Source organism: Lissotriton vulgaris, chromosome 4_1 (genome assembly GCF_964263255.1).
Source record: "Lissotriton vulgaris chromosome 4_1, aLisVul1.2, whole genome shotgun sequence".
Classification (NCBI taxonomy): domain Eukaryota; kingdom Metazoa; phylum Chordata; class Amphibia; order Caudata; family Salamandridae; genus Lissotriton; species Lissotriton vulgaris.
This window is the reverse complement of record NC_141691.1, coordinates 1538275990-1538303352: the sequence shown is the minus strand read 5'-3', so window position 1 is coordinate 1538303352 and position 27363 is coordinate 1538275990. Positions and strand designations below refer to the sequence as shown.

At 43.7% G+C, this 27363-nt stretch overlaps 1 protein-coding gene across 1 annotated transcript in view; it reads left to right on the top strand.

The window, feature by feature from the left end:
* The window catches only part of NSMAF (neutral sphingomyelinase activation associated factor), a 606375-nt gene that overhangs the window by 91532 nt on the left and 487480 nt on the right, over positions 1-27363 (top strand). The window contains exons 4-7 of the mRNA XM_086965781.1: positions 5286-5353; positions 7885-7915; positions 12106-12156; positions 16580-16651. Of these exons, the coding sequence (XP_086821907.1) occupies positions 5286-5353; positions 7885-7915; positions 12106-12156; positions 16580-16651 (222 nt within the window). The remainder of the gene's footprint in view (positions 1-5285; positions 5354-7884; positions 7916-12105; positions 12157-16579; positions 16652-27363) is intronic.

Below are 27363 nucleotides of genomic sequence, written 5' to 3'. Positions count from 1 at the left end.
TGATAATTCTCGCCTCGGTGCCTATTCCAATCATGGAGTCCCACTCTGCAACTCTGGGCAATAGCTTGCTTAATCTCCACAACGGCCCCCACAACGCTAAGGATGCCTGGCCTCCACCTTGGGGGTGCCCAGGAGTGGACGCCTCACAGGGAAAGCCAGGATGGGTTCCACAGCGGTATTCGTAAATACCCCCTTGAGACCCTTGCGGGTGAGTAGTGCGCTATACAAGTATCAATTTAAATTTACATTAAATTTACATTCCGTGCACCTCCAACTAGTCCCAGGCCTCCTCAGGTGTTTTGAAGAAGTGTGCCTTGCAGTTGTGGAGTACTTTTAGCCGGACCAGAAAGAACAACATGTATGTGAGCTGCATCACTTTGAGTTTTTGTTTGACTTTGGAGAATGACCTATGTTGTTTTTGGATGTTGAGCGTATAGTCTGGGGGGATCATGACGGGAATAAAAACAATGGGAGGCATCCAGTTTATTCTGGCTGACTGAAAAATAGGATACAGGACAAAGAATCGTCATGGTGAGGCCTGTGTTGGGCTGGGGGAGGGGGCGGACAGGAGGGGGACAGTCCGTGATTGGTGAACCCTTTCACCACGTAGTACTTGTTGAGGACTCTGGCTGAATTCAAGAAAGGAGCCATGCAGTAATGAACTACACTAGTTGAGGGCCCTACCTCCCCTCAGGTATTTCCACTATCTGGAGGTTATTTCTGCTGGATCAACCTTTTGCGTCTTCTGTTTGGTGTTCACCAGTAGTGTATAGGAGTTGCATAACGTAGTTTCAGAAAGTTTTCATGGTGTCCTCTGTTCCAGAGAGCCTAGTTTCCTGTTCACTATTTCAGTTGCATTACAGAAGTCGTTGTTCAGGAGGGCGAGGTTCATGCTGATGTCGCCAGGTCTGGTCTCAAGCAAGGAGCGAGTGTCCTTTATGACCTAGAGGATCGTGTCAGCGGCCTCTCCCATTGTGCCTCCTCACTCCTCTCAGTCCTGGTGGTTGCCTGCCAAAGTGTTATCCTTGGTGTATTTATCCACAGTGCCTTGCCCCTCATTGTGGCTCGGTTTTTCTTTTCCCATGGCACGTCCCCACCTGGGGCTGAGTGTGGCCATGAGGAGTCCAGGAAGGAGGGTGTCAATAGAGCCACTGCTCGGGTCGGTGAGGTACAACTCAATTAGCGAATCCCGGCTCAAATCAGAGGCCAGGCTAGTGGCACACACACAAGCTATGGATGCCTCTGCCTAGCAAGGGTCGATTCGGACGAAGCTCAGATCCCCATGAGGTGGGTTCGAGGCTCTTAGTGCGGGGGCCTTGTGCTGTGGTCTCAGAAGAGGAAGCAGGGCAGGGGTCCCCCGTGCAGTACTGTGCACGCATGTTCAGAGACTGGGCTCAGGCCCCCACCACAGCACTCTACAGGAAAGGCAGCCTGGGGCCTAGGAGACCAGTCTCTCCATGCCATTCAATTGTCTAGTCCAGCACTCTGCCTCCTCGTTGCCAGTTCGACCAGCCCAACCCTGCTTTTTCCCTTCAGGCTCTTCAGGTCTGATTGCCAGTCGCCCATCCACCTGACCTATACTTGCATCATTGTTTGGTGCAGGGTGTGTTTCTCTGCTCTGCCTTGCCCCAGTGCGTGACTGCCATTTCAAAATCTAATGTGCTGTAGTCACTCTGTTCACACTGCTGATTTGGGGCTTCCGGGCCGCTTATTTTGGGACCAATTTGGTTGTGTCTCTCTGCTGGGCTGTAGTGAAGGTCACTTGCCCATCTGCTGTGTTTTCAAGGCCAGATAATTACGGATGATGTCTGGGGCTAGAGCTTAACATGTGCTATCTGCCTTCTTGCGTGGCCAGGCCCTATTTCAAAGAAGTTTAGTTTAAGTCACATTCCCAGTCTATCTTTGGCTCTCTAATTCCTTACGGATAAAAATAATTTGTGCTGGCAGACAACATAATTTGAGAGGCAGCCTAGCCGTCATTCAGAAAGACCCACTTAATTGCAGACCTATACCCACCACAATCTGTGAATCAAAAGATACATCCTCAAATGCAGGTTTACATTTACTTAAGCACCATGTCCCACGTATCCAAACTCAAATCCAATTTCATCTACCAGTCATCTGAATGTGGTGCCTCAAACGAAATGAAGTCTAACAAAAATATCTTATCCATAAACTTCGCTCTGGACTTAAGCAATGCTAAATGTAAATCTTATGCCACCCTTGATAATCCAGCAATAGTCCAAGTCAATCAATCAGGGGTTTGTTAAGCGTGACTACTCACCCTTAGGGGTCTCAAGGCACAAGTCTTACACCAATATTCCAATCAGCCTACACATTACAAAGGAAACCTTGTCAGTCTTCTTATCACTGATCCAGACGTCATCAATGTATTCGCCTCTGTTCCTGTTTACTTGTGTTTTAGAATTGTCAGTGGCTTTTGATACGTTTGATCTTGGGAAGGTTGACAGAAGCCCTAGAACACTACATGCGCTTCTATGGTTAGGTTCTGGGCTAATTTTTTAATATTTTGCAACAGAGGCACCAAGAGGAAAAGATTGGGAAATGCATCTCAGGGTGCTCTGAAATAACGTGTTGTGACCCTCATTGCTGGATCCTCACCATGTCCTTATTCAACATGTATATTGGGCCATTGAGTCTGATCTAAGAGGATTTGGGTTACTCTGTGCACAGATAAGTAGACCACACACAGATCTGCCTTAAAACATTGATGAGTGGTGGGTGGCAGGGGGGCTAGGGGGTGGATGGCTGGATTCAGTATGGGTGCAGGATCTCAAATCTCCTGCTCCTAATTCTCTAACCACCTGACTCCCTACGTTGTTATTCAGCCACCAAAGTCATTGTTTATTGATGAGAAAGTGGCATGCCTGTGAGTGTGTTAAAAATTCTTCCATCATTGGTGGGCACATTACCTGCAACCTTTCTGATTTCCTCTCTGGGGAGAGGCGACCTGGGGCTCAGAGGAAAATCTCTGTTCAAGTGCACACTAGAGACACTTTCGAGACCTCTGAGACACTGAACACGAACGTCTAGAGACACAGCCTACTGCATAAGCCTTGGACCGCAGAACTTGCCTCCTCATAAGGACTTGACCTAGCTGTAGCCACACATATGTGCACTCGGCCGGGACTTCAATATCCACGCCTTGAGGAAGTCACAGGCCTGTGCTCCACAAAGGGCTGAAACAAGTGTTGGCTGCGCTTCCTTTCGTTGTGCTACTCGGATTACCAGATTACCGTGAAACAATAATCACAAATAAATTATTCAAAAACTCGGAAAAATTGAAGATTCATTACCTTCTGTAACAGCTACCCATTCTGGTAGGGGATTTACTACTATATTCAGTCACCAGTTCTGTCCTTACCCCTAAAGTAAGCTCCTCATATCAATGGGTAAAGGGTTTCCCATTTTGGGCATCTAATAGCAACGAAATAGCCCATTGAATTAGGACAGACACCACCAGGACCCATAACCCCTTTTCTGCATCACTAATCATCACACACAACACTGGATCCATCCCGACTCCTTGTCTCTGGATCCAGCATAACAAACCAGTACTCCAGAGACAGGACGAAGCAGCCTAGACTGCAAGATTTGGCAACTCACAACGGCTTTGGACTAATAATTATGCAAATCATGCCTCTGCTTTATAGGAATGCAGTTTGAGATCTGGGCTTGATGAACTCTCTGGCCTCATAAGGCAGCTTTAGGATGCTCCAGGTTACTCTAGGCTGTTTTCCTCCCCTTGCCAGTTTTAACATTAGTGATTTTCAACGTATTGAAGGAGGCTTGCAATGGGGTTATAGGTATGTTCAGAAAGCGATATGAAAATCTAGGGGCAACCAGCTCCTTCATGATTTGTTCCACCCTGACCAGAGTGAGCAGAAGTCACATCCAGCAGTCGGTGCTTTCCTCATCTATTTCCACGTCATAGTCCTCCCATAATGCAATAGAAGCATCCTTGTGCAGCCTGTTGCCTAGGTAGCATGCATACTCATCCGTCCATTGCTGAAGAAATTACATTCTAAAGCGGGTTATTCTTCTAGTCAGTGGAAAATTGAAAGACTTGCTCCAGCTGATTTTGAGGCCTTCTAGTCCCTCAGCCGATCAACCGGCCCAGAGAACCAAGGACCACACCAAGGAACTACCCTGACTGAGACCCAACACCAGCAGCAGAAGGGCCAATATCAAACCCCATGACAGCTAATGATCTTGTGCACGATTGGGGAAAAATTGGCTTCAGGTTCACTTACGTCTAATAAAATGTAGTCTGCATATAACAGTATAATTATATTTCCCCCTGAAAATGTGATGCCCCTTTTCAAGTGATGTTCCTGTCTGTGCGTACTGCAGCAGGGATAGCAGGCACATACCTGGCAGGCGCCCCTGTTTCTGTGAACTTGGGGGGATAATACCCCATTTATGCTGATCCTGGCAACTGGGCCCGAATAATGTATTGCTGGAACATTAGCAGGCCTCCCATTCTTACTACGGCTTGTGTGCACCCCTGTGAAAGCGAGACAAGCCTTTCGATGTGGACAACTTGTGCACACTCTTGTGCATAGTTCGTTTTGTGACCTACCGATGCATTCTTGCAATCCTTTTGTAGAATCTGTAGTGCTGGAGTGCTAAAACCAGATATATATTCTGGTCAGTCTGTTACATGCTCGTATGGTGGGCTTGGACCTTTCTGGATATAAAGGGCTCTTCTGCAATCAATTTTCCAGGTTGAAGGCTTTTCCAAAAAAGAGGCACCCTTCTTAGCTCAAATCTGTTGAGGTTTACTCACATTCCCACTGCTTGTTCCATTGCTAATCTCCATAGCTTCTCATTGTATTTCCTCCATGTTGTGTCTGACCTGATGATGCACATTATTTGGCGGATGTGGGCAGATTTCCTAGTTCCTGACTACGAAGTAAGGGTATGTGTATGTCAGTGTGCCTGGGCGTGGCTGCAAGTGCGTTCTCAGTTCTTGCATCCAGTCAAATCCCACAACTATCAAATTCGAGTCCAAACACGTATAACAAGCCAGACCGCCTTTGCCATTGCTTGTGGTTGTATTGGAATGAACCTGCTACTGCATGAACCTTTCAAAGGTAGATGTGTCTTGTTCTACATGATCACTTTCGTTTAAAATGTGTAACACAATCTTGAGGCTGTGTTTAAACAGTATTTGAGTCATGTAAAACGCAGATGTAGCTTATGCTTGTATATTTGAATGAAGTAATCCGCGTGGTAAGAATATTTCTTTCTCTTTGTTTCAGATCGCTCTGAGGGACTGTGTAACAATAGATGTGAAGGAAGACAAAAAGCCTCGCAACCCCTTTACACAGTATGGTTATTTATTTATTTTACTTTTGTGTAGTTTACAAAAAGGAAGAGTGGCAGACGAGAACTCATCTTGTGTGTGTTACACAAAAAAAACTCTATATTTTCATTACAATTAGATGGAGCAGCTTTGCCGTTAGGCTGCTTTTGCAGTGTCTGAGATTACTATATAGAAGAATAGTATATGAGTGGACACGTATGTGTCGGTGGTAAGCTTCTCAGGGTGGTCTGTGCACTGTGTTTATTGTGTAGATAAGGAGGGGGGAATTGAGGAGCACTCGTGAATTTTAAACAAATAACCTAATATAATCCAAGGGTGCTGCGCTACGTTGTTGTGTTTAGCCTACACAAACTTGACTAAACAGAAAAATAAGTAGGTGGAACCTACTTGTAGCGTGCACTGTTCCTATTGGAAAAGAGACCCTTTTCAAACACTTTGTGTACTAGTTCTAATGAATCAATAATAACTTACAATTATGTGGACTTTCACATTCTGTATTTTTAATTTCACTTCATACTTTTGTTATTAAACCATTTTTGCAAAGAAAACATCATTCTTATAAATCTTTTTGTGTATAGAAATACAGGTGTATGAAAACAAACAATAGTTTATGCTTTCAGATTCAATCAGTTGCAAACCAACTGTAATGTCAACTTATAAAACACCCGTAGTCCATAATAACTTATAGTTGATTGGATTCAATTTTCTGAAGACATGGTGCCCAATGCATTTCGGGACCTGAAGGTACCCTTCTTCAGGGGAAAAATCCTACAACGTCGTGAATCTCACTGATTCAAGAAAACTTCTGGTGTTAACTCTTTGTGTATTTAAAATCGATCAATCACCGGACCCTTTAGCGCAGTCATAAAAACGCTACGTATGTCTCCCTGGTGTAGCTGACGAGGTCTAGGTTTTTGGAAATAAAAAGCAAACAATCCTGTAGGCACTAAAGTCCGGTCGCACGTTTGCTTTTTATTTCCAAAAACTTAGACCTCGTCAGCTACACCAGTGAGACATACGTAGCGTTTTTATGACTGCGCTAAAGGGTCCGGAAATGCATTGGGCACCATGTCTTCAGAAAATTGAATCCAATCAACTATAAGTTATTATGGACTACGGGTGTTTTATAAGTTGACATTACAGTTGGTTTGCAACTGATTGAATCTGAAAGCATAAACTATTGTTTGTTTTCATACACCTGTATTTCTATACACAAAAAGATTTATAAGAATGATGTTTTCTTTGCAAAAATGGTTTAATAACAAAAGTATGAAGTGAAATTAAAAATACAGAATGTGAAAGTCCACATAATTGTAAGTTATTATTGATTCACTAGAACTAGTACACAAAGTGTTTGAAAAGGGTCTCTTTTCCAATAGGAACAGTGCACGCTACAAGTAGGTTCCACCTACTTATTTTTCTATTGTGTAGATAAAACATGTAGGTGGAAAATCAAAAAACATTTTTTCAGAGTAAGGTAAGCCTAGGACTCCGCGTTTTTCGGTGCACACATACAATATTGTCGACTGGCATAAATGGAAGGTTTGGTAATTTGCATGTTGTAGAAGTTCCTACAAAAGGACTCAATCTTCTTTCTGGGCGAAATTATATGGAGAGGTACAGAAAGCTTCAATTTTTTCCAGAAATTATACACTGGAAATGTAGAAATTGCGTGAGCATTACACCTGGTTGGAAATGGTGATGTAGGCCAATAAGGCTGCTCCCACTCAGCATGGTGAGCAATGTCCAGATTACCCCAAAGAACACTTATGAACATGCCTGCCACCCTTCTTCCCTGTTGCTACACTGCGCGAGCATTATACTGACAGCTTCCAAACTTTGAGGAGCAGGTCATGCCTGCTTACTGACTGTCTTACCACAAGACCTATCACCACCCACGTTACACAGCGTGCTATACACATCTGCAATAAAGAATTCAGTAAAGTACACGGTAAGTTTTAAAAGTAAAATATCCTTCTGTCTCTTGCGCTTCATGTTCCTAAAGGCACACTACTATGCATTTTTTTTCACTGTTGTAATTCAAAGCCCTTTCAGTCAAATGCAACTCTGTAGTCAGTGGCTGTGTTGTTCATATTTGCCCTTCAAACCAATCATCCCAGGCTCTCGTTCTGAGAGGCCTCTTTATATTGATTTGGATGGAAACATGTGTGTTCGAACCAAATCGGCATTGCACGTTTTGCTGACATTTTGCATGTGATATTAGTGCATGTGAAATGTTCAAAGGCTCTTAGGGTGTTGAATTTAGCAGGTCATGCAAGGAGGAATTAGCCGTCAGAAATTGGTTCAGAATTGCAGAATGACATGCCGAAATCTGCAAAAACACCAGTTTCCCATATCATTCTCTATTCTAATGAGGATTATTCTTAATACCGTGCTAATATTGTGTATCTGCTTCAGTAATTTTGTGTGGGAAATTAGCAATATTTATTAACCACATGTTTTTTAGTTGATGGGTTTCAGTATAATGAGTCATACACTTTTTAATTAGCTTTTTCTCTTGTTCTTGATTTTAGGTTTGGTTTGTTTTCTGTCATATTTACCCAGGTAAGAAAGACTTTCCTTCCATAATTAGTTGATTATATTGATACAAAACCAGTCATTTATTTATCAGTCTTGCATACTGTCATAGAAAATACTGCAAGGTGCAAGGACGATATTACAAAACAATTTGATGTTCTTTTCTTTGCTTTCTTCTCCAAATGATTGCTGGCTAAGTTACACCTTTAGATTTTCAATACAAGCACATTTCTGAATATGATGCATGCAGTAGGATTTTCTGTCCTCTATGATTTCGGACTCCTTTTAATGGTCATTGTGTGCGTCCTGTTGTAACATAAGGATGCACATTACAGGCCTAACAACCCAATCTTTAGGATCAGTTGATAATGTTATGTTGCTTACTGTCGCTTGTCACGCTGTCGAAGCACATCATTGATCAAAACCTACTCCCACTTTTCAGATCCAAAAGAAAATTAGTGCTGGAATTGCAACATGCATTAAATATGGTGTGATTGGAATCCAATTATTACTCTAGAAAATTAAATTGCCTTGTTGCTAGAGCAAATTGTGCCTCTTTAATAGGTAACCACTCATTTTCATAAAGAAATACGGGAAAATGTTAGAGCGTTGATTTAAACTTATTTTTCACTTGCTTTAAAAAATGTAACTCAGTGGTGAAAGTAGATTTTGATAATCTTGTAAATAAGTAACTTTAGGAAACTGTAAGTTATGCTACCCAAGAGGAAACTGGTTTAAAATTGACTTTTCAGCTCTTGCCCAGAGACTGAATACACATCCTTGGCTGATTTGCTAATGACCATCTTCTTGGAATACAATGTGATGGCCTCAGGCAGCAGGAAGGCTGGGCTGGTGTTGGAAACACATTCTTTACAAATGACCAAGTGACACAACAGAGGGTAGCCTTTCCCGTTCTTCCTTTGGCTTGAAAATGTCAAATCTAGCTACCAGGAACTGGCATAATTGATTCCCAGAGCCGCCTTAGATTTTTGCCTCGATCCCCAGCGAGAGGGAAAACCAGTTTAAGACCTAACCAAGAGGAGACCACCTCCTCTCGGTACAAGCGTGGCCAGGGGAAGGCCACGAGCTTATTTATGTGTGAGATGGCTGGAGATCGGTCTTTTAGAAAAATTGCAGTAAACCAAAAGAGGAAATGCTAAAAAAAAGGTAAGTATTCTCCAATCCCTTACTTGTACCCAGGATAAAGCTGGCATCTCAGTTCCACTTCCTCAGAACATTCATGGACCAGACCAGAAAATATCCGGATTAAAGAAGACTACCAGAGAGTGTAGGCAACAAGATTAACAAAGCAACAAGACTCCTGCTGAGACTCAGGGATTGGAACTGCTCCCCAAGAGTCAATTGCCTGACTTCCTGTTGCTAACTACAGGGATATAAAAAGCCAACGGAGTACATGAAGGCATAGCTGACTGCTGTAGACGTTACTCTGTTGAAGCCTCGGCTAGAGAGAGACCTGGTTCCTAGATGCCTGTCTGATGAACTGAGGGCCGCAGAAGTGATTAGGAGCAACTTATTCAGCAGCTGAAAAACCTCCAAATGACTTGATCAATGTGCTGAGGCTTCCCAGTTGAGGGCACCTCGATACGCACGAAAACTAGGTTTGTTCCTCTGAGAGCTTTGTCGTGCTAACAACTTGTTAAGTGGGAAGGTGTGGTAAAGATTAATGGGCCCCTGGAGCCTTTCCTAGCTACAGCTTTTTCCCTTGTCCTCTTGTAGCCTTGAGAACCAAAACTAGAATGATTAAGTCAAAGATAAAAACCTTCTACCAGGGCGAGACTAAAAATTGATCCAAGCAGTGAAGCAACCTTTGCGACTATGCAATCCAGTTCACTCACTCTGAGCTTTTTGCACCAAAGCCAAAAGCTTCTGCATGAGCTCAGTGTCATAGTATTTTACTTTGAGGCTTCAGCTTCTTGCCTTACTCTGCTGGAGGGCTTGGAGCTCCAGGAAAAAGGTAACGTTCTAAAGTAAAAACACTGACTAGTGTGACCTCTTGGGTTACCTGAGCCCTCTCTCCATCGTGACAAGCCTGAAATCACACCTGGTTCCTGGTCAAACACAAGCTAGACAATTAAATTGGTGCTTTGTTTTCATAATTCTTGTATTTCCCGACATCTTAAACTTGAAAGAGGGCGAAGTGGGTCCTGCATGTGTTGAAGGAAAATAGCCTTTACCACACAGTCCCTTTACCAAGCATCCTTTATTATAGATGCCTTTACAACGCAAAATAAGTTTGTGTGTGTGTGTGTGTATATATATATATATATATATATCTATATATCTGCCCCTAAAAAAATAATTCAGAGACAGCACTTCCGTGGTACGGCAAATTTTGTAAAAAATGCAAATATCGCAGACTAACGAGTTTCAGCTTAACAAGCCTTGTTCACCACTAGTGGATCTGATCTAGCCTTTTCAACTGAAGCATTTACCGCTTTTACCAGGCTTTTGTCCCATGGTATATATTCCATTTCCCCCTCCTCCTGAACATATGAGGCGTTATCCCATGAATGCTGTTCGCCGTTCATTTGTCGTTTTTTTTAGAACGAAATGTGCCCTGTCACAAATTGATGAGGAGGCATTTTGCGTTAAAATATAGAGCTTAGTGGCAGATTTGCATTTTGTTTATTTACGTGGAATTTCATGTAATTATGTTGAAAATTTGTGGCATTAAGGGGAAAGCAAATTAATCAAATTTCTCACACCCCTAAACAACAGCTACTTGCTCTGCCCTTTGCATTATTCCCATGGGTTCATGGTAATTTTTTGTTACTAGTGCCACATTTTCAGTAATTGTTTACTATGAATAGCGCGTAATTACATAATGTGTCAAAATAGCATAATTTGTGGAATTTTACGTAGGAAGAATAATGCGAAATTAAGCTAATTACGTTGGTGCAAAGTTAATTTTTCTGGGCCTAATAATTGGTTATGTGTGCCAGTGGAGCACAGAGTTGAAAAGAAATGAGGGTAGAAAGAAAACATGAAGCAGCCAAGTTAAATACACTGGTTTAATAAAATGGGACTTTTCAGTGAGAAATTCCTTTTTTGTTTTTACTTTTTACCTGTTCAATGTTTGGTACTTTGCAATATGCTAGAATAGTCTGCAGTCTTGATAGCAGCAGTACAATACAGAAGTGTGAGGATTGCTTGGGAGTAATTGTCTACCACTTTATTCGGCTGCTCTGTGACCTTGAGAAGCATGGATTCTTGTATAGCATAGATGTTGGCAGGTCAGGTCATTCTGTAGCATGGAGGCGTGAATGCTTCCAGTTTTGTGGTGGATTGCTGCTAATAGGCACCAATAGTAAGCACGCCAACATCATAATGTGCAATCAAGCAAGCTTTTTGGAACTCTAGAAATTCAAGACTCTTATCATGCACTTTTGTAAATACGCGTGACATTTTTATTGTTATGTTACGCCTTAAAGTGGTTTCACGTGTGCATTGTAATGCTGCACAAATTCCTGTATCCTGCTTACTTTGGAGATTCCTGAAAGGTGGAGTAAACATATTACAGCTTTTAAGGTGATGATCTGGCTGATGGTGGCTTGTCTGCTTTTCTTGCTGTATTATTGACCCTATCGTCAGGAAATCTGTCTTCTGCATGGGCGTGAACAGAGAAGGAATTTCTGCCCTGCAAACCTTTAGTAATTTAATGCAGGTCTTAGACACTTCATTTCTGTGACCAAATTGTTCTTTGACAAACATAACTGTTTTGGAACCTTTCTACTTTCTGTTTAATCACTTGTAAACAAATTAGGATTTACGCTAGTTAGGATTTGTAATTGATTAACCTGGGTGAGTCAAGAGTTTGGCTAACAGCTATGTGCAAGCCCCACTTTAGGTCCAGTCCCCAAATGTGAGTAATCCTGATCTAATGAACATTGAAAGTTACAAACAAAGCATTTCGTACAAGGAGCAACAGTAGAAGTGTGGTATTTTTCAGAATACTGAGCCAAGACCTATACTTGTCCAGGTACTTGAATAGTCCTCCCACATGAACAAGTACCTCAGTGTTTTTTGATCGATTCATTGTATATGATCACTTTCTTCCCTAATATATTAATACAACTCATTAGATATGGAACAACCCATTTTACACAGCTTGTAAGCGAAGGTACCATAATGACTGTTTTAGATGTCTTTTATCACAGAATTCCTTTTCACTTACCTATTTGGTTTGCCAATTTTAGGTGTGTCTCATCAAAGAAAAAAACATTGTTACACCGTATAAAGTTTTAAGGGTAAGTGTCTTTTCACTTTCTTTAAAGTTCAAACTATGTCTTATTTTCAATACTCAGAGAGGCGGTTTATTGAAAGTAATTGTTATACCTTAAACATTGGGGCATACGTGTCAGTTAATTGTTCCAATACATGATTGTACATTCAGCGTTTTTGATGCACTTGGTCATTTTAATATTTGTTTTGCTTTATTGACCAAAAAGGTATTTGCAGAGTCAGTTTGAGAAATCGACATTATTTTCAACTGCCAAATATACTTATGTTTTCGCTTTTTGCATGAAAATATGATGATAGAATGAGACTAGGTAAGTAGACGCAATATTTATTAATGGAAAGAGTGGGTTTCAGATTTGATGGGTGCATTGTTAACGTTTGTCAGAACCAGCAAGGATCAGTAGGTGGCAGAGATCACACCAAATAGAGATGCACCAAGACACCACCACTCATTCAGGACAGCCCCCCATCTTCTGATGGTGGAGTAACATAAGAGAACAACTGACCTTTGATGAACTATGCGCATGCTTCTACAGTATAATCCGAATATGAGAGTAAGCCAGGAGACTGGCAGAACAATGAACAATAATTTTCAGCAATGAAGGCTGAAATAACGTGGAGTTACTAGCCCATTACAAGTGGAACCTTAATTAGTCCCTTAGAAATGAAGAAGTAACAGGACAATCCTAATTCTGCTGGGTATTCTGCATTTCCTCCCAGTATTTCACCCAGAGACGCCACCTGCTGTTATCCTTCTAGGTAATATTGTTAAGTATGAAATTAGCACTGTCTTCTCTCTTTTTCTTCTGAGCAGTTAATGCACCTTCATATCGCCAGCCTCTTCCATATTTCTTTTTCACCAGTATAACCTGGGTGGACAAATGTCCTGCTTTCCCTATTGGTCTGCTCATCAGCCATCTCACTACGTCCTGTAATTCTTAGATTTTTTTCTGATCACTGCCATCGTCTTTCTACTGTGTATCCTTTTTGAGTCTGGGTTCCAGGAGCGATTGGCTGATTCATGATTGCCATTTCTTCTCCATCTCTTCTCTATGTCTATGATAAATGTATGGCCACTGTTAGCCAACATTCACCTGCTAATGATAGGGTACCGCTATGTGTCCGCACTCCAAGCCAAACCATGCCTCATTCTCAAACTGCATCCGGGCTCAGCACCCCTTGCCATCTTGTTTTAGGATCACTATTAATTTAGAGGAGTCTGTCACCTCATTACATTTTCCTCTAATGTTGATACTCATCCCGAGAGCCAATGAATCTGGCGCAATTTTAAGGTTTAAGAAAAAAGTCCACAGATGACAACTAGCGAGATCGGTGCTTCAGGTGTATCTGGAAAAAGCAAAACCTGCTTTGATTTATTGTGCTGAACTGCTGGTGGGGTCGCAGATTTCACTGCTTTACAAGTAAGTGTCCAGTTCTATATGGCCACTTTGAACTCTGATGGGGTATACCATTATTTCAGCTTGTATATGAGCTAGACTTGATGACCGCTTCTGATTGGTTTGCACTGCAACCCTTAGTCTACTTGAAAACGCTGCAAGTTAAGGACTTTCGTGGCGTGCATGGAATCTATATGGAGATAACATCAGGCAAATATCGATTGATTCAGTGATTGAGGTATTTGGAAAACACAATAGTAAACATTGCCTGTTCTGCGCTTTTGAACAACCCATTGCTGTAGCATTACTTCAATATATGAAACCTAGCTTTTGGTTGACCAAAAGCAAAGGACAGCCTGTGATGGATGCAGGTTGCCGGTTGTATTGTAACCTGATTGTATTATCATCTGAGCAACAAGACTATGTAGGGGTGCGAGTCTTCCCAAAATGCAACAACATAGCCTACCTGTATTTGCTGTTCATATTATGTTCCAGTTAATGCTTACACTGCTCATTTGAAGCAGGGGTCACAAACCTTATGCTTTTTGTGAATGGAGCTTGATCTAGTCTGTCAGAAATTCATGTTGTTTAGTATACACCCTGTCCAAGCAGGAGCCGCAATCCTAGTCATGATAAGTCAGATAAACAACCTAACTTAACCTGTGCTCACCATTTTGTAGCTTGACACAGAGCAGTCAGGCTTAACTTAAGAGGCAGTGTGTAAAGCATTTGTGCACACTTGAATTACAGTAACACAGTGAAAACGCCACAAAAAAGACTCCACACCAGTTTAGAAAAATAAAGGCTATTTATCTGATTAAACCAAAACAGGAAAAATCCAACAAGTAGAACTTGAGATATACATTTGTCAAGATTATATGTGAAAACAGTGCTTAGAAGTCACTAGCAGTCAAAAGATTACTTCAGGTCGCAAGGGACCTGTGCAAATCCAAAGTTCAGGCCAACCGCTATGGAGGGCAGGCCGGCTAGGGAACCCATGCAGGGCATGCTGAGAAAGTATCTAGTCTGGAGCAAAGTGTAAGGTTGAGCACACGATGTGTCACAATATTCCACGCAGTCTGGTCACTGTGTCCTCGTCAAGCCTCCTAGACGATGTAGAAGAATTGGCACTGCTGTGTCATCGAACCTCACAGTCGGGACCTGTGTCAATGTTGAATCAGCGCGGCGTTGGAGAGCACTGCGTCAGTTCCGTTAGGCGCAAAGGGGCTACTGTGTTGACTTTTTAAAGAAAACATTTGCAGAACCCACTTCTGAGGCCCAGGACTGGAAGTGGCACCTTGGGCAAGGGTTGGACGCACAGATTGCAGAGTCCAGCAGCTAGAGCAGAGTTGCAGGAAGTCTTTTGGGCCTCTGAGACTTCAGAAAACAGAAGGCAAGCCAGAAAGCCCTTGGAGAAACTTGGGTTCAAGGATGTAGAGGGCAGGTCCGGACAAGAAGCAGCAGTCCAACACAGCAGAGCAGGTACAAAGTGGCAGTCCCTCCTACAGCACAGCAATCAGCAGGCCAACACAGCAATGCAGGTAGCAAAGTGGCTGTCGCTCCTCCAGCACAGCAGCTCTTCTTTCAGGCGGAATATTCTTAGTTCCAGCAAAGTTATGATTTGGTGGTGTCAGGGTTCCAGTACTTATACCCAACTGTGCCTTTGAAGTGGGGTAGACGTCAAAGAGGCCATTGAAGATGACAAGGTCCGTCTTTCCTGCCCTGGCTCCTTACTCACTTCAGGGGGGTATGCATCTCTCTGTGTGGGGACAGGCACGGCCCTATTCAGGTGCAAGTGTCAGCTCCTCCCTTCCAATCTACCTCAAAGGCGCAAAAGCCTGGTGGTGGACAATCAGGATGCAAATGCCGCACCCCTTCTTCCTTTCTGTGACTGTCTAGAGGGAATGCACAAATCTCAACTGTCACCCAACCCAAACGTGTATCCAGAGACGGGAGGAGGCACAGAAGGGTTACAATTTAAGATCCGACTTCACCATAAATTGTGATTTTAAATTGTGAATCCAGAAACACCAAACTCCAAATTTCTATCTACTCCCAATTTGAAATTACACTTAAAAGGTGTTTAAGTCAATCCTAATCTTAACCTATGGGAGAGATAGGCCTTGCAGAAGTAAAAATGAATTTAAGAGTATTTCACTACCCCGACATGTAAAAGTTAAAAGTACATGCTCAACTATTTAAATACTTCACGCAGCCAATGAGGCTACCTAGGGCCTACTTCAGGGGTGAAGGACATGTAATAAATAGGAAGGATTGGGCTTCGCAAGTAGGTTAGTTTGCCAGGTTAAAATGGCAGTTTAAAACTGCACGCACAGGCTTTGCAATGGCTGGTCTGAGCCATGTTTAACGGGCCACTGAGTGGGTGGCACAGTCGGTGCTGCAGGCCCACTTGTAGCATTTAATTTACAGGCCCTGGGCACACATAGTGCACTTTTCTAGGGTCTTATAAGCAAATTATGTATGCCAATTGTGGCTAAATACATATTGCCACATTTAGGGTGAGAGATTCGTTCTTTAGCACTGATTACCAGTGCTAAAGGGCCCAGAGTCCTAAAACTAACATAAACAAGGTGACAAAGAAAGGGAGGAGGAAGGCAAAAGGTTTGGGAGTGGCTCTGCAGAGCGGGCTAGGTCCAACATTGTCTCTTTATTTAAACTGTACAGAACAATATGATGCAAGGATTCCCTGACACGTTGTTTAACCACCTCAGGTTCTATTTAGTATTCAGCTGCATCTAAAATGCTGGCGGTCTAGAAAACTAAAGAAGTTAGGGGTTTGAATAATAAAATATTCTGGCCTGCTTGCTTCAGCTGAATCCAAATAAAATGTTACTTTTCATAAAAAAATGTATGATTAACTGTGCTTTATGTATTATGATATTCTCAGGGACTGTTATGGTGTTAACGTTTTGAATCACATTGATTTGTATTGTATTTGTCGGCCTGGCTAAGCTGAGTGCAACATACTTTGGGGAATCTTGACTTGTATTTTTCGTTGTCTTCAATTTTGTAGGGTAAAAATGGATACATCTTTCAACTGGAACAGGCAGAGAAGGTTGATGATGTTGTGCAAACTGTGCTTCAGGTATAAAGTGGACTCCTATCAATTCTAAAGAATCTGTTGAGATTTGCACTGAAAAGCATGGGATTGTGCTAATTTTTATTTTAAAATACAATGCATATGTATATAGTTTAACAAATATATCCTCTGGTGTCGTAGTCAAGGAGATTACCATGAGGCACAGCTATATGGAGCCAACTGTACACTTTCTTACTGAACATCCTCAATGTTTTCGAATTCAACTCCATGGCATCAACAGCTGCATTTATTTCTTCATATCTTTCATGTTTTCAAACTAAATTACTCAGAAATTATCCTTGCTTTAGTTTTTTACCAAATCCTCTATGCATTTCGGATACATCATATCCTTTTTCAGGATGTGCTTTTCTGACGTCATCCACTTCGTTCTGCTAAACAAACATACAAATGGGGATACAGTTAATGAATATGTGCCCCTAGTTCAACTCTGTGTACTCCAGCAACTTAGCGCAAGTGTCACAAGGTTATAGAACTTCATATTGTGTTAACATTGTTACCCGATGCTACACCAAACCTCTTACATGTGTTACATCTCCTGTAAATATATTTTTTTTCTTTACATAGAGAGGGTCAGTTGGGCAGCTCTCTTTAGCTGTTGCTTCTTTTTGGTCAGCTCCCCTTCATCCATTGCTTAAGTGTCAGTAATATGTTTAGATTAGCTGACACCAAACCATTAGGACTACTGAGTTTTATTCATGGCGTATGACATTTTGAAGATTGTTATGCTACGCAGATTTGTAGATCATAATATCGCCCCAGAGGGTATCCTGGTGCTGAGCTGGTGAGAGTCTAGCCAAACCTAATACCACTTGAAAACCCAGGTCTTTAACTTCTTGCAGAATTCAAGAAATAAGGAGGAGGCTCCTATGTGCAGTGGCAGGTCGTTCCACGCTTTAGGAGAAACCTCTACTGCCGGTCCTAGTTTTCTATATGCGTGGGATGTGTGCAAGTAGGAGTTTGGACGAGCGGAGTTGTCTGGAAGATTTGTGAAAGCAGATGTAATTGTTGAGGTATGCTGGGCAAGGATTATGTAGTGCCTTGAAACTGTGGGTGATTAGTTTAAATTGTCCACGTTTGTGTATTGGGAGCCAGTGGAGCTCCTTCAGGTGTGGTCTTGATCAAGACATGGGTGTTCTTGTAGCAAAGCTTGCTTGTGACCAGGACATGTGTGACGGTTTTCCGGGTGCTAATTGGAAGCCACTTGAAAACTTCAGAGTATGGAAGTGTGTGCCATGACAGCGTTGACTTGGGCGGTCATGTTGAGTTTGCTGTAGATGACAATCCCAAGGTCTTTGGCATGGGTGGTGGATGTGGTGTCGGTCCTATCTCTGATGGCCAGCAGGTGAAGTCCCTCTGTGAAGTGCTCATTCTGACTATCATAATTAGTCTTGTCGGTGTTCAGCTTCAGACAGTTGTTCGTTATCCAGTGGGCAATTTCAGTCTTGTAGGCATTAAACTTTATCTGGGCACTGGGCGTCTTGCCCACGTGAGGGAGAGAATGAGTTGTGCTTCGTCTGCATAGGAGAGGACGTTGATATCATGGGAGCGGATGATGATCGCTGGAGGGATCAGATTGTGACTTTATAGTAGTGACTCATAAAGGCTGAGATCATAGCTGATAAGAGAGCTGCCATTTTGGCATTGCAAAGGTTTGGGCCGTGGAGAAAGAATGCCCAGCTAGCTCTGGAATCTCTAACTGCACCTGTCAAATGATTCAGGGGAGAAGGCTATCAGGAGCAACTGACTGGTGTTGAATGTGGCATATTCAAGTTGGCCTTCACATTTAGAACCAGTGTTGAATGTGGGAACCATCACACAAGTCTGCCACCGATGGCAATCATCTTCACTGCAGCACCTGCCTGGCAGAGTGTGGGACTCAACTATTGGTTAGAATCCTGTAACCAGTGCTGCTGAGCTGACAGAGCAGAGGTCCCAGCCCTTCCTGACCACCTCTCTCCTATCTACTACCAGCAGGTGCATGGGCAGAGAATGAAGAAAGACACAGTTGGTAACTGCAATGGACCTTGTATGTGTCCACCTGGAAAATGCTGGTGCTGTTCATGACCAAGTGGCACATGCTAGTGATCTACAAGAATCCCTTGTATATACTGGTGCTGTACATAACCACTGGGTACATGTTGGTGTGTATGAAATAATGATTCTAGTTAGGACCACGTTTCCAGAGGAAATTGATATTTTAGTTTGCTAATAACTTTGGCACTGTTTGGCAAATCTTAACAAAACTTTCCCAAAAAATGTCTTATCCGCCTCTGTTTCTTCCTGGACAGTTTCAGTGTGATCCTTCAGGTGGAGGCTGGAAAAAAAGGGAGTGTCCCAAAACACGTTTTCCCCATGCAATTTACTGTAGGAAAATTAGACTACGCTACAACTAAACAGATTAACGAAATTACATAAAATTTGGCAGAAAGCTAGATCTTTGCCCAGAAAGCGTGCTTTTTGTGATTTGGTGTAAATCTGTTTTGTTGTTTTATAGATTAAGAAATAAAGGGTCAAGCCGGCCTCTCAAAATCATAAAAACTAGATCTGCCAGTCTAGTAACTTGAATAATCTACTTGACCTAACTGTAATGTGCTTGACCTGTAAACTGGTCTCACATTTTGTAATCCTAGGCAAACATTTTATTTTGTAGAGCCACCTTTTTCTTTATTATCACATTTGTGAGCCCTTCAAAAATGTGAGTTCAGCATTTCTGCTGTATACATGATCTGACTTCACTCTTAGTTCTCTCATAGTATTGCCATCTGTGCAAGGGCATGAAGGATTGCTTCTCAGTTCATATTTAAAAACTCATGTTTAATGAATATATTACTAAAGCATGATGTGAAAGCACACAGTAATTTACAGATAGTAAATTCCCCATGGAAATGGCCATACACTTTCCTATTAGCATGCAGTTTTAATGATCAAACTGTATAGTGTAAAAACAATCTGTGAAATTGGGTTTCAGCAAACATATTTATCATTTGTACAACACCAAGTAAAGTGTTCTGATTTGTTTTCATCCTATTAAAATGTTTTTTCATGACACAGAATTATAAAAAATGGGCTTTCATAATTATTGACACCATACGGCCTTTCATTTCACATTCTTTGTACAGCATGTCAGACAGTTTACTTCACAAAATCCAAAAGTAATTGTAACAAGATGTAAGCTGACTTCTGATCTCTGTCTCTATTCTCAGAGCAAATGTGACAGGATAAAAATAAGATTTAAATGCATCTATATTGTTCCTTCCCTTACTGAGTGAACAGGATACCTGTTCTTTGTCAGCTTGCCATAAGGGGGCGAGTAGGCTCTAAATATAGATCGCCCTAATACAAGAAGGCTCACTATAGTGAGTGGTCAAGTAGATTTCTCGAGGCCTGTTAAAAATATTTGTATACATTAGGTCAGTGAGAATTCATGGACCTGACAGACCAAAAGATAAGATCAAATTGGCTGCCACCAAATAAACAAAGATGTGGCACCAGCCACTGTAGGACTCGGGGACTCAGTCCCCTGTTTTACAAAAAGTATGAAAAATATATTGTGGGGGGCAGGGTAAAATACAACGTTGCAGTGAATTTGTGGAGGATTCGTGGTCAAATTTGAAAAAAGATAAACGGGCACACTCACTTCCTATTTAAAAAGAAAAAAAACAAATGGCCCTGTGGTCAGTGCATTCTTTTATTAGGGAAGGGATGCATGAGGCCCTTTTCCCCAAACCTTTTAAGAGGCCCCGGGGACTCCATCCTCCAAGATAAATGTTATATTTAGTGGCGGGGACATGCAGCCCGAGTCATTTTGAGATCCTAGGGACCCCACTCCCCTGAGCCGCTTTACTTTCTATGGGGAAGGTGTATGGGCCGCCCTCACCAACTCATAAGATGGCCCTGGTGACCCCATTCACTGTGCTGTGTCCGAAGAAACTTAAAGTTGCTGAGGGTGCCCCTGTCCCAATCAAGGCAACCACGGAAATTGAGCCCTTGGGCCGCAGGAGGAGTCCCAGGTCCCCTGCGGCCCCTGCTGGCTTCCCTGCCTACACCCATGCCTGTTGCATTGGAAGATGGTTACATTCACTTCTCTCTGCTCTTGCTGGGTGGGAGCAAACCTGTGTTCCCTACCCACAAAAATGTGGGCAGTGATTTGAATTTCGCCCTGTCTGTCACCTAAATGTGGGCCCAGGGCCCTTGAAAGCCTCGGGGAAGGGTGCCCCATGCCCCCCTCCTCATATTTTAAAACACATCACCAGTCCAAGGGATGTAGCCCCCAGGGCCTTGAAAAGGCTGGGGGGGGAGGGGTGGGGGTGCGCATTCCCCCCATCACATTAAAAAAACACAAAGAAAGAAAAGATCCACCCTGGGAAATGGCATCCTCGGTGTCTTGAAAAGGTGCGAAGATGAGGGCCACATTCCCCTTCCCCAAATTAAAGAAGTAAAAACCTGGATGCAGGAGATGGGGTCCCCGGGCCTTGATAAGGCTCTGGATGGAGGACGCACTTCCCCCGCCCAAAAAACAAAATGGGTGATGGGGTCGGTCTGCAACTTGAAACCGCTCAAGCCCGCCTCCCTCACCAAATAAAAAATACATTGAAAGTAGTGAATGTGAAATGAGTGGAGTAGCCTATCATTTCAGATTCTCTACTCCAGCTGGGGTATGCCTCGTAATGCCCTATAAGGGTTTTTAAAAAAAAAAAAAAAGCTTTGGATGCTTGTGGTGCCCCTATAAGGGGCTGGGCACTGTTGGACTTGGGCCTTTTTGGCAGGTTCACCCTCAACTTTTTGCCTTTAGCCTCTGGCATAGTGGTAGTGATTTTAGGCCTCTGCGCACTTTAGCACTGTGGCCCAGTGTAAAGTGCGTGCGCACTCTGAGTGTGTGTGTGCTGAGATGGCCTGCCCTCCCATAGGAATGCATGGGGGATATGTGTGTCCATGGTAGTTCCTGATGTGTGGGGAGTGCAGGGTCGAGTTTGGTATGTGCGAACTCGTGAGATTAAATGCTGCACGATGATGTGCGCAGATTTATTGTGTCTAGTGTAGAAGTGCATGTCTGTGCAGTGAATGTGAATTGACTGTCTGGGTTGTGATTGGCTGGAGCTGGCTGGTGTGCCTGGCTCCAGGAGTCAGGATGGGTCTGCCCTGGTGGTGAATGGAGAGATCTGCATGTTGATGGGAGGGAGGAGTGCACCTGGGACCTGAATAGGGCTAGGCCTTCCTCCACAATGCTAGCTCCACCCCCTGTGGTGCGTCTGATGTCCCTGGCCTGTCTTGTGAATAGGGAGAGGGGCTGAGCAAAGCAAAGAGCTCAAGAACTTGTTGCATCTGGCTCTCCCCTTGCCTACACTGCTAAGACAAAGGATTTCTGTGTATAAAAGAGGGGCTGTGACCCCAAGTAACTGTTCTTGTTCTTTGACTGGGATCTGCCAGGGACGTGCTGCTGGCTTGCCTCCCTGGGCTCTGCCCTGCCCCTGGATGCCTGGATGACTTCTCTCTGGGACCCTTCTGCCTTGCATGGGGGACCTGGAGGACTTTCCTTTGCTGGGAGCTGTTTTGCTCCATCTCTTTGCCCCAGGACCTTTTTAGCTTGGCGCTTTACTTCACTTTAACAATACCAGCTGATGGAGAGCGCTTTATTTACTATTTCTGGAGCCTCTTTATTTTAAGGAAGGACCCTCTTTGTACTGCCCTTGCAGCGCTGCGCTGCAGCGTGTCCGGAGGGAATCCCGACCTAGGGACTCCCCCGCTTTCGCTAATTTCTTCGTGGGAGCCCACCCCACATTGCCACTTTTTGTATGTTTCATATAGCAGGAGCCCACCCTGCTTCATATTCTAAATCGGAGGGAGCCTACCTTTCATGCTTCCGCCGCAGCCCGAGTCACGATACAGCCTCCCCCGGGCCGCTGCCCAGCGCGACCCGGAAGGAAAACAAGGCTGTGTCCCCGTAGGCGGGACTTCCGGGGAAGGAAGGGAAGCCCGCGTTTGGCAGCCTGCAGGATGAGGGGCCGCCTGCCGAGAGGAGAGGCACTGTGGCTGTTCCGCGGGGCTCCCGAGGGAAAGGGAGAGCCCCGCAGGTGTCGCGCTGCCACATTGACCGGGCGAAGTGTGGCGCTGCAGCCTGTTCCCACGAGGGGGCGCGAGGCACATTGCCGGTGCCTGCCCCCGCCGCATCCAAGTGAAGATCCCCGTATTGCCAGTGAGTGGGGATGGCAGGAGCGAGATAACTCCAACCTCGTGGGCATATTTTGTTTTCTGAGCGCCAGCCTGCTCCCACGTGCCCACTATCTACTTTAGATCCCCTGTGAAGGGTTCAGGACATATTGACTTTGCGGGCCCAAATTGCTTAAAGGGGCCATGACTTATAAGAGGGGCTAGAAGGGCCTGTGTTCTTTCCACCGTTGGGGGCAAGTTCTTTCCCTTTATTGGGCATGTTTGTGTAAAGAGCCGGTGTGGCTCTAACCTAGCCTCATGATTTACGGAGCCAGTGTGCTCTGCTTTGGCCCTGATGTATTTAAAGTCCCTATTATTTCCCCGAGCCCAGATGGCTTCAACGAGGCCCCCAGTTATTTTGGAGTCCCCGTGAGGGACTTGAGGGCATATGTTGTTCAAAGCCCCGTGTGGCTCCACCATGTGTATTTCAAGAGCCTAGATGGCTCCAGCCCTACCCAATTCATTTTAGCAGAGCCAGTTCACTCCACGTTTTGGGGGCAAGTTGTTCTTCTTGATTGTGGCCTAATTATTTCAGGAGCCAGGGTGCTACATGAGACAGGTTTATTTCAGAGCCAGAGGGCTCCTACGTTTGGGCACAATTTATTCTGAGGGCCAGTGAGGGCCCATGCCGCATTTCTACTCCCCAGCTGCCCAGCAAGTAGTGGGCAGCTGCATTGTTTAGGACTTTTGTTTCAGGGGACATGTCTTTTAACCCAGGAGTGAGAAGCACTCCTTTGCCCCATCTCTGCCTGCACAGCTGCGCAGCACTTAGTGTCAGCTGCAACGTTTAGGCCTTCGTTGAGCTTCCCAGCTGCCCAGCAAGTATTGGGCAGCTGCCACATTTAGGTTTGCGCCAAGTGCGCCCCAGTGACTGTCGCTGCCTTTGCAGCACGCCCTGACTTTGTGGACAGAGGGCATTTAAGCCCCTTATAGATGGCTAGTTGGCCCAGGGGACTATTAGGTTTTGTAGGGCGCTAGGTCCTAAAGTAATTTTTATATGTACTAGGAAATGTAATGTTTGTAGTATGATTTATGCACCTTGATTTATGATGATAGATGTGCTTTTTGTGCTTACTAGGTTTTACCTACTGTCTTATGCTTTCTTTTGATTCTCTACTGTGGTCTAGTTTTGATTTATTCCCTACTGCAGGTTATGTTAAGTGTATTTCCTGATGTTTAGGAGATTATGGTTTATCCTATTTTAGCTTATGAGGTTGAAGCAGAATAGAGTTCTCGCCTTATGTGATACTGTGCCTGTTATGATTTCTATTCCAGGTTGGCGCTGAGTATAGTGTCTGCCAGTGATTACTGGCTGTGTTCTAAGTTCAGATATATTCTTACTTTTACTATTTCTTTACCAAGTGCTAATTCTGACAGTGGCCCACGTGGTCCTGTCATGTGTAAATAATCCCTTGTAAATATTGCTTGTGCCAGTTGGCACGTTGTACATTGTGTGAGTACTATCTGATGTGCTTTATTATAACACAAAGGCTATTTTTATATAACCTTGTGTTTTGTGGTGTGTCTGTGTGTTATTACTGTGAGAGTTGTGCATATGCTTTACACATCGCCACCGAGATAAGCCTAGTTGCTCGTGCCAAGCTACCAAGGGGGTGAGCAGGGGTTATCTTTGGCATGTAACTCCCTTTCCCTGACTAGAGTGGTGGTGTCTGCCTGGCTTTGGCGCAAGCCTTAGCCAACCAGAGATCCACATTTCTAACAGGCACCATCAATTTGTTGTGGGAGCTTCAGTGAGCACAGCAGCACCGCCTAACATCTGTAACAAAAATCTCAGTAAGTCTAATAAATCACTGAATTCATGACCCCAGGAGAGCTTACCATTATTTTCAAAGCATTCTAAGCTGGACCTACATGCTCTTCTGCTGGAGTGCAGAGACTCCTTGTGGTTAGTTTTATAGCTGCACTTTGTGGCTTGAAAAAAGTTAAAAATAAGGCTGAGACAAGTTAATTTTTTTTGCTGTAAATGCTCTTATGAAAATACTTTATGACCATCACCAGTACTAAAGCAAACACTAGGAGCTGATGGACGGAGTGCTGAAACTTTTCAGACACTCACCCCTAGTCACAGACCCTGCCATATGCAAATCAGACTCTTGCGGGATCGTGAAAAATAAAAAGGAGTAGGTGATCTTTGAATACACTCTTGTATACACACTTGTTACTGTAGGAAGGAGTCTTAGTGGAGATGTTTTTTTTTATCAGTCTACTATTTATACCCTTAGAGTAGAGTTGTGAGTAGAGTTAAGTCTCCCCACACCCTACTACGCCCACCCAACATTCAATAAAGGGTTCTCAGTGGAGAAGCCAGTCCCTCCCCACACCCTACCATGAACATTTGTGATCTGAGAGAGAGTTCTGAAAGGAGAGGCAGTCCCAGACCCTCCTCACATACTACTACGCACATAAGTCATCCGTGAAAGAGGTCTGAAAGGACAGACCATCCTCCCACACACCCTAGTATGCACACCTGTCATCTGAGAGGTCTCAAAGGAGTGGCCAGTCGCTCTCCATACCCCCTACCTACTATCCAAACCCGTCATTTGAGAGAGAGGTCTTGAATGAGAGGCCAGTGCATCCACACACCCTACTACAGACGCTGTTCATCTGAAAGAGAGGTCTCAAAGGAGAAGCCAGTTGCTCCCATACAGCCTACTATGCAAACCAATCATGTGAGAGAGAGGGCTCTAAGGAGAGGCCAGTTGCTCCCCATATACCCTACTACGCATAGCCATCATCTGTGAGAGAGGTCTCAAAAGAGAGGCCAGTCCATGCACACACTCTGCTATGAACACTGGGCATCTAAGAGAGAGGTCTCAAATGAGATGGGCCAATCCATTCACACAACCCACTATGCACAACCGTCACCTTAGAAGTTTCGAAGGAGAGGCTAGTCCATCCATACCGTCTACCAGGAACACCTATTATGTGAGACAGGGCTCTGGAAGCAGAGGCAAGTCCCTGCACACAGCCTACTACGCACACCTATCTTGAGAGAGAGGTGTCAAAGGAGATGGCAGTCCAAGCACACACCTATCTATGCCCACCCATCATTGTAAAGAGAAATCTGAAAAGAGAGGTCAGTCCTTCCACACACCCTACTACGCCTACCTGTCGTTTGAGAAAATGTCGCGAAGGAAATGGCTGTCCCTCCCCACTCACTACTGCGCACACCTGTCATCTAAGAGAGAGGTCTCGAAGGAGAGGTCAGTCCCTCCAAAGGAAAGGCTGGTCCATCCACACACTCTATTCCACACACCCGCCATTTGACAGTGAATTCTCAAAGGAGAAGCCAGTCCATGCACACACCCTACTATGCAAGGTTCATCTAATTCGGCCCAGAGAACCAATGCACTGGCCTAGTTTATTGGCAGAGCCCTGCACAGAAATGGTGGCCTGGGGCAAACCCAAAGATGCATACTGAAGCAAAGGCTTTGAATTGAAGACAAAATAATACAGGATCAATAAGCATTGTCCTGCTATTCATACCTCACATGTAACCCACACAATGTGAAAATACTGCATTCAAGGTTGTTCGAGGAGGTTTGAGAAGAATTAGCACCAGATAACAAAAAGTCAAGCCCACGGGGTATGGTGGTAACACCGAGACTTTAAAGGACCAGCTCTCCAAATCACACTTCTGTTATGAACCCTCACCTTTTGGATTTCAGACAAAATAATTCACAACTATTCATAATAAGAACAATGCACATGATGTCATTTCATAGATTTAGATGGATCTAACTTTTAAAGGCATAATATTGCAACATTACCCAGCCAATACATCGCTAATATTAAAAGTATCTGTTATATTTAGCCTGTCCTTGCTTCTAGCCGCTCATTGAACACTTTCACCCATGCAGCCATTTTTTTCTCTTTGAGAGCGAGCCCTTGCCCTGCATCCACCTCTGGATGTTATTAAACATGCTATTGATGTCACTTTGATCCAGATCCTGTTCTCTGCTTGTGTGGAATATCATATGGTTGTCATTTGCATGGTTCTGAAACTAGACATTTGAAGATCGTAAAGTTGTTGGGTTTAGATGTTGAATAACACTGTAGACCAGCAGGAGCGCTCTGGTAACTTGTAACACAAGTTGTGGATGCTGTTTCTTCTCGTATACATATTCTGGTGAAATCAATCGAATCTTATTTTGTTTTGCGTATACACAGTAAAAAGTTCACAAACAGTTCAAATGTTTAAGGTTTAAAGCCATAACCCTGCTTTTACTGAAACTCCTTCCCTCCCCGCCGGTCTAAGAAACAGTAGTTTAGTGTATCGGAATCTGGTGATTGGTCCAGAAGCATCAATGAGTTGTGGGCCTTCTTTGTCCATCCTGTTTAGCAGAATTATCTGATCAGCTAAGCGTGCTGGTTTCTTCCCTTGTCTGGCCGAAAACTAGATTGGCATCCTCCAAGTTTCTGCTTGGTCTGCAGTTTGCTCTGCAACTCAATTGTTGCTTCCTTCAAGA